The sequence below is a fragment of the Ruditapes philippinarum genome, unplaced genomic scaffold, assembly GCF_026571515.1.
Source record: "Ruditapes philippinarum isolate M1 unplaced genomic scaffold, ASM2657151v2 ctg22109_1_1_1_1, whole genome shotgun sequence".
In the NCBI taxonomy this organism is placed as follows: domain Eukaryota; kingdom Metazoa; phylum Mollusca; class Bivalvia; order Venerida; family Veneridae; genus Ruditapes; species Ruditapes philippinarum.
The window spans coordinates 1,257-8,771 of NW_026865841.1; the positions used below are offsets into that span (position 1 = coordinate 1,257).

At 35.9% G+C, this 7,515-nt stretch overlaps 1 protein-coding gene across 1 annotated transcript; it reads right to left on the minus strand.

Moving 5' to 3' along the window:
- Window positions 1-248: 248 nt before the first annotated feature.
- On the minus strand, window positions 249-5,792 carry LOC132730512 (L-amino-acid oxidase-like). The gene is made up of 3 exons (XM_060716466.1): window positions 5,709-5,792; window positions 2,298-2,513; window positions 249-405 (listed from the first exon to the last, which is right to left on the minus strand). The coding sequence occupies exons 1-3, from the start codon at window positions 5,781-5,783 to the stop codon at window positions 307-309; spliced, it is 390 nt and encodes a 129-aa protein (XP_060572449.1). The 5' UTR covers window positions 5,784-5,792; the 3' UTR covers window positions 249-306.
- Between the last annotated feature and the right edge of the window lie 1,723 nt (window positions 5,793-7,515).

Below are 7,515 nucleotides of genomic sequence, written 5' to 3' on the forward strand. Positions count from 1 at the left end.
TGACAGGTGATTGCTGATCTATTATTGATAATAAATGTTTTAAATTAATATCTGCATATGATATAACAAAGTTAAGAAAGCAGTTAATATAACTCAAAGTACCCGTTTGAACACGCGGTACTATAAAAAAAGAGATACGATCACTTAATACACAAGCAAAACAACAAAATATTGTGAAATTTTCTTATGACTCTCTCCACTTAATAATTTTTAAAACAAAATGTTCTGACATTTTTTTATTGTATGAGTTACATTTCAACCAATGTACAAGTCATTGACAGTTATATTATTGCAGAGTTATAGCTACTAGTATTTCTTACCTTCACCGTAAAGACCTGGTGCAAAACCTTTTCTGATCGTATGGATTCTACCTCCAACTTGAGTCTGTGCTTCAAGAATAGTCACCTGTCACAGTATAATTTCTTTTTCAATCATTAATTTCAGCATTTTAGTATAATGATCATGTATCGTATATGCCTTGTTATATATGAGTGTTGTTGCAGAGGTAAAAAAACTTTTGTCATAAGCCACTCGTGTCAATATATCTGCTTGAATAAACAATGTAGTTTAATAAATGTACCATCTTTAAAAACGCTCTGCATCGAAAAAAAAATTCTGTTAAAAATCAGAGCGAGTCCATGGTAACATGTTTGACGGGCGGCACACGCAATATTATATGTCGCTAAGAGAACTTTAGCCCCTTTTAAACCTAACAAAGACTTAAAAACGGCACGTTTTGGGGCCAAATTTCGCCAGAATTAGGCATGGCGTTACAACGTCAATTTCAGTTTGTTAGGACACCTTAACATTATCAGTAGCTGAGAGCTACAGTGCTATGTACCAAGTAACTGTCTACGTAGAGAAAATCGTCATGACTTTAACCGGCGATGTCAAGTTACGGGTGGTAATTCTTTTCTGCCATGCGCTTGAGAAACACCGACACAGAGGCCGGCAGATATAAATGTTGTCATTCATAAGTGTTTAGATGGGATGACATAAAGAGTTTGGGGAAGGTCGCCAGTCTATAGAAGACGAAAAGAGGGGACCTTGCAGTCTGCAATTGTCCCTCGTAAAGCAGATTAGAGAACAGATTGCTTTACAGTGAGATGCTTAGCCTCAACACTCGTCTATAGATACAGTTTTTCTGATACTGAAAGATCTGAACATAAGCAAGGTGAGCTCTAGATTCGTACCCCGACTTTTCAACGAGGACCAGAAGACTCAATGCGTGATGTCATCGTCGGAATTTCTGGACCGTTAGGAGGAAGAAGGCGATGTGTTTCTAGACGAAATAGTCACCCGGTATGAAACTTGTCTCTTGAATTATGACCAAGAAACAAATGCCGACTCGTCCATTTGGGAAACAACAGACACACCACTGACAGAGAAGGTAAGCACATGTGTGTCTTCTTTATGAACAGACACGGAATGATACTGATTCACCGGGTGCCTGAGAGACGTACTATCAACGCTGATTACAATTCAAAACTACCTTCTTTATATTGGTTTCTATTGGCTCACAAAATTTAATCAAATAGTTGTACTACGAAATGGTAAAAAGAAAGAAAAAAGACTTGCAAACCATTTGCAATTGGCTAAAATGTTATTAGTTAATTCTCAGTTTCAGTTGCTGTCGCGTGATATTGTCCACGCGCTCCGGAGAGATTCTCTCAGTTGGACATTGATGTCTTGGCTTTTCAAAGAAGCAGTCATCCGCACTACAGTCCCGACCTCGTCCCCAGTGAACTTCGGTGTGTTCCTGGACGTGAAATTCAGTTTGCTAGGCACTCATTTGAGCAGTCGAGAGAAACTGATGGCGGAAACACAGAAGATCGTGCCTACATTTGGTAAAGACTTTTATATTGACACAGAAAGTGTGTCCGCACTGGCGGAGACTATGCAGAGAAGGAGGTTTAGGCGACACAATGGAAAGTTAACAGTATTTGTGCGTCGGTTTTCAGACAGTGATGTGTGTATTTTGTATATAGATCTTAGATAAATATTCCAAGTATTTCTACAATAATTTTAGAATAATATTAAAGAGTAAGACGCTATAGTCATTTGTTTTTATTTTTTGAATATACTTATTATAGATTGACAACAGATGTCTCTTTATTTCTGCGACAACCCTCGTATATATAGGTTTAGAATAGCATTATAACAAATTACAGATTGTGAGTTTTAGACTTTACATTTACAGTTTGTACTTCTTTTTCTTTCATTTTATTTAACTAACATAAATAGTTTCACATACAGATTTTCACTGCGACATTAACATTTTTAACAAATGAACAAACCTCATGACCAATTTGTGCAAGTTCATAAGCTGCCACTAGACCTGACACTCCGGCACCGACGATTATAACTTTTCGTCTGCTTTTTTCATCAACTTGTTTACGATAAAAATCATCTTTACCGTTTTTCTTGGCAAATGCGTATCGTAATCCTCCGTCTGTAATCCAACCCATGAACTCTCTATAGTTATCATCTTGTTGAATACCCCGGTTCTCGAGCTATCCAAGCAAATACGTATTCTAATAAGTTGTGTATATATAAACGCGTAATAACTTTCTGATAAGCTTTCATAACTATATGAATTTAAAAAAAAGATAAGATCTTTTTCCTAAAGATACATATATTAAATATTTTTACTTTTATTGTATTGTTGTTTTTGTTGCTGTTCGAGATTATTCTACCTAAAATGACTTTTCAGCTTTTATTTAAAAAATGTTTAGCTAGAAAATCTGAATTGATTACAAAATGGAACATATTAATACATGTACTATCATTTTAGTTTGGTCCACAAGAAGTTCAATTTCAATGATTTATTCTACTCAAATCATGCAAACATGACAACATGAGCATTAATACAAATACATAATAAACAGGCTTTAGAATCAATCATTCAATATAGCATGATATATAAACTATTAACTTAAACAATCGCTTGAGATTCAGCAAGTACTTCATTCAATTGAGTTCTCCACGACAATAAATTAATACATTAGTAAATTATTTGGCTGATTCGAAACTGAATATATATTTTTATATAAATAGATATAGCTTTTTATTCTGGAAGGTTAACATCAGTGTTCATAAGCAGATCAATAGAATGCATAAATACATTAACATAAAAACCGTTTTCTGCTGTTAACAAAACATGGACACTCAAAAATGTAATGAAATTCATTACCAATGGATCTATGACATAATGTACAGATTATGTAATTCGGTGCCATTCCAGCTTCCAGTTTCTACTGGCAATTTGTTAGTTCTTGTTCTCAATTTATTTATTCTACAAGATATCTTTTAGAACAGAATTTATATTTAAAATGTCTATAACACTTGCAGTTACTAGAATGTTCAGTAGAAGAGTACCACTCATTTAAAAATAGATCTGATAATTTCTAAAATTCATGATAATTCCACATATCGGAAAGTCCACATCCATACAAAATATTCTGAATAATCTTTTACCACTGAAATTTTAATCTAGATACAGTGTAGGAGTTATTAAAATCATTTAACAAAATACGATATATCAAACACGGGAACTTCTAGTGTCTTGGTATATGGCTTTGTAGGAGCACATTTGTCTCGGAGCACATTTGTCTCACGAGGTGTGACCGTTGTGCTCATAAACATTCATATTTGCGACAATTTGAAAATGAGACAGATGTGTTCAACACACAATAGAAAGGACACTCGAAGCACATTTGTCTCACATTCTTCCATAAAATTCTAAAAAGGTAATAATTATGCCCGTCCGTTTACCGGCTACCTCCCATAGTTCTGTGTTTCTGTATTCATAATACCGACTTAAGGTCACTTCCGTTCAATCAAAAACTTCCTGCCTTTGCATAGGAGTCATATATTAACTTAAAGAATATGCCTGTTCTGCATGTCACAATGAAAAATTTTACCAGTGCAGTATCCGGAACCCAAACATATATTCAGAGTGTCCAATCTTATCGTTAATTGTTGCATGTTTCTTTCCGATGCTTAATGTTTTATAAATGAGGTAAGAAATATTCTAAGCAACAACACGGTAACATCTATGGTGGCATAAAGGGGACATTTATTACGTGCGCGCGCGATAGCTATTATGTGGCCCGCGATACTATTACGTGCGCACGCGATAGCTATTGCGTTCTAAAGAAGTAGTTATTACTATTACATTCGCATGCGGATAGGTTTTCCGCATTTAGACCTTGGACGGGCTTCCTCGCATGAATAGTTCGACGCCCCGAGTGAGTTTTGAACCTACAACGGTCAGGGGCAAAGAGTTTTGTTTGAAATCACTCGGCAACAGAGGCCCCTAAATGATCCAAGGAAGAACATGAGAAGACCAACCCACATGTATTTTGTTTTCATCAGAAATATATAAACAGAAAAAATATCGTGCCTCGCTCCATGTTTTGACGAATCTCGCTTTTCCGTGTCTCTCGGTAAAATATCGCGCATTGCTTCGTGTCTGTGCTTCTCAAAGATCTGACTATGGTAACGGAACCAGCTCGGGAGCCGTCTGGCCTTGTCGCTGAATGGCGTACAGGTTATTGGACACTATTTTTTCACTGTGCATAAGCAGAATTCAACATCTTAACATGAAAATGGTGACATTTTGAATTAAGAAACATCCGCAGACCGTTCAAATATCACCCGATTACGGTTTCCGTTTGGACGTAAGTAACATTTTTTGTCTCCCTGAACCCCTATGCACGATAGTACAATGGTGAAAGCGCGATAGTACGATGGTACGATGATAAAAACACGACGGCACGATGATGAAGCAACGATGGAACAATGTTGAAATCACCATTATGCAATGACAGTGAAAATAATATCGCGTTTCCATCATCATGCCATCGCAGTTTCATCATCGTACCATTGTGTTTTCACCATCGTACCATCACGTTTTCATCATCATGCATTCGTTTTATCATCTTCGTGCAATCGTTGTTTCATAATCGTACCATCCCGCTTTCGCCTTTGTACAATCGTTTCACACGCCTTCAGGTTTAGCCGATCAAATTCCTTGAATTAGAGATATTAGAATTAATAGTTCCACAGTAGCTTTTAAGTTTAAGATTTCAAAAAAAGCAGTAGCAAACCTATTGAACCTATTGACCATTTGACATGAGGTAAAACGGCGAACTTCGATTCTAAAAGATATTTTGTGCCGTGGGAAAATATGTGACAAATGATTTATAGAAAATGACATGAGACATATGTGATTTCTTTACCGTTAAAAAACATGAGACAAATGTGCTTTATTGGTCCTTAAAAATCTTGATCGGAGCACATTTGTCACACAGTTTTTTTTTTTGGTAGACATTTGAGGTCCCAATTTTCTCATATGGGACAAATGCGACCGCATCGATCTTACGTAAGACAAATGTGTTCCAAGACAAATGTGCCCCGAGACATATGTGCTCCTACAGACCAATACGATCTAACTCTGCATTTCATTTCAATAGATAGTGGTTTAACAACAGTTTTACAGTACAACATACAATTTGGTGGACTGTAAAATCTAGAATATATTTTTTAAAAGTTAAGTTATACTCTTTTTCAATATAATCAATATTTCCATAACCATATTTCTCACATTTCCATAAGTAAAATGATATTTCATGCGTCGATCACTTGTAAAAAGTGCATAAGCCGCCAATACCGAGTACACGCGTCAGGGAAAAAGCTATTCAAACCTTTTCTATATCCAAGTCATTAGGAAGTCCAGCTTTCTCGCATTCCATAACAGTCACGTATTCAAATATGCTCATCAATTATATGTTCTTAATCGTGTTAATGTTACAACCTCACATTTACGATTTCAATAACTTTGGATTAGTTTAATTAAGAGGCAATTCATCCGTGAAAATATAATTTATACAATTTCGTATTTCGTTGAATATTTGTTTGTACATACGTGTTTTACATGATCAATGGTTTACAGTCTAACGAGAGCTAATGATCACTTCCGAGTAGCGGTCACTTGCCAAATACGGTCATGTTGATTACCCCTCCACTGAAAATTCCTATATAAATGGTCGATTGCTGTCCGAGGCCAGTTGCCATGTTGATATGGTGACTATTCTGGGTTGTCTTTTTAAAACGCTATTTTAGTAACAAATTTGTTAGCCTTCTGTGTTGTTTTTTTAGGTCTAATATGAACTCTGGCAAAAAACGAAAACATGACTAAAATAACATGATGTTGATGATAAATGTCAAGGATGCCATTTTTTGAAACAATGCTTTGGACTGCATGCCCATATTACAGGGGGTACAATCTTTTAGCAATAGAAAATTTAATATATTTCATTGCTCATTTTTGTACACATTTATAAAAAAACCGCATATATTAATAATACAAAAGTAGCAAAAGGGTTTAAAGATCCTGTATATTATATATAGAAAAGGTTTGTGATTGATATTGTTACTGTGTGTATACCACACTTGCAAAAATTATATATGTATGAAATTATGCAAATAAAACAATTTTCAAACATCGAAGAATATGTAAAATGTGTATTGCAAATATTTGTGCACATTATATTTAATCAATAAATTATATGCATTCATTTCTTATTGGAAAATTTCATTTAGGATTTATAGAAAATAAATTTCTAATTACCTCCCTTTATTTTCATGAAATGTTAAATTGGGTAATATCTTTATAAATAATGCTTATTGGAACTTACAATATTGACAAATCTTAATTTGAGCATCATATTTATGAAATAAAACCATGAAAAAAATGTGTTACAGGATCTTTAACCTCGGAAAACTGTTTTTACTGATCCTACAACATCAGAAAAAAATAGCAATAGTAAAAAATCTGCCACACGAACCACCTTTTCCTTTGTGATATTTTGCACGCAAAGGGTAATGCTAAAGCATAATCAGTGTTTCTGTAGCCCCTGTATTTGCAGGTATTTTTACTGACTGACTGATGTCTATGTCATGTCAAAGGTTTCCGCTAAATGGGTCCCCAGACAGTTGACTGACGACCAAAAACGGAACAGACTTGACAATTCAAGATATATTTTGTCTTGCTACGAGGATGAACCTGATTTTATCTACCGGATCGTAACTCAGGATGAAACCTGGGTCCATCACTCCGATCCAGAATAAAAAAACCAGAGCATGCAGTGGAAGCACCCTGGTTCACCCCCTCCGAAGAAACTCAAGACGGTACCATCATCAGGGAAGATGATGGCTTCAACTTTTTGGGATAGTCAGGGGATAATTATGATTGACTATCTTGAGCAAGGTCGTACCATAAACGGTACGTACTATGCAGACGAATTGAGACGTCTGAGTCAAGAAATCGCGCGTAAAAGGAGGGGCAAACTGACTCAAGGCGTTGTGCAGGACTGCTCCTGCACGACAATGCGCCAGCTCACACATCCCAAGTTGCGGTGGCTGCTGCAACTGACTGGGGCTTTGAAATTCTTCCAAATTACCCATAATCTCTGGGCTTGCCCCCCTCTGACTTCTACCTGTTTCCGAAAC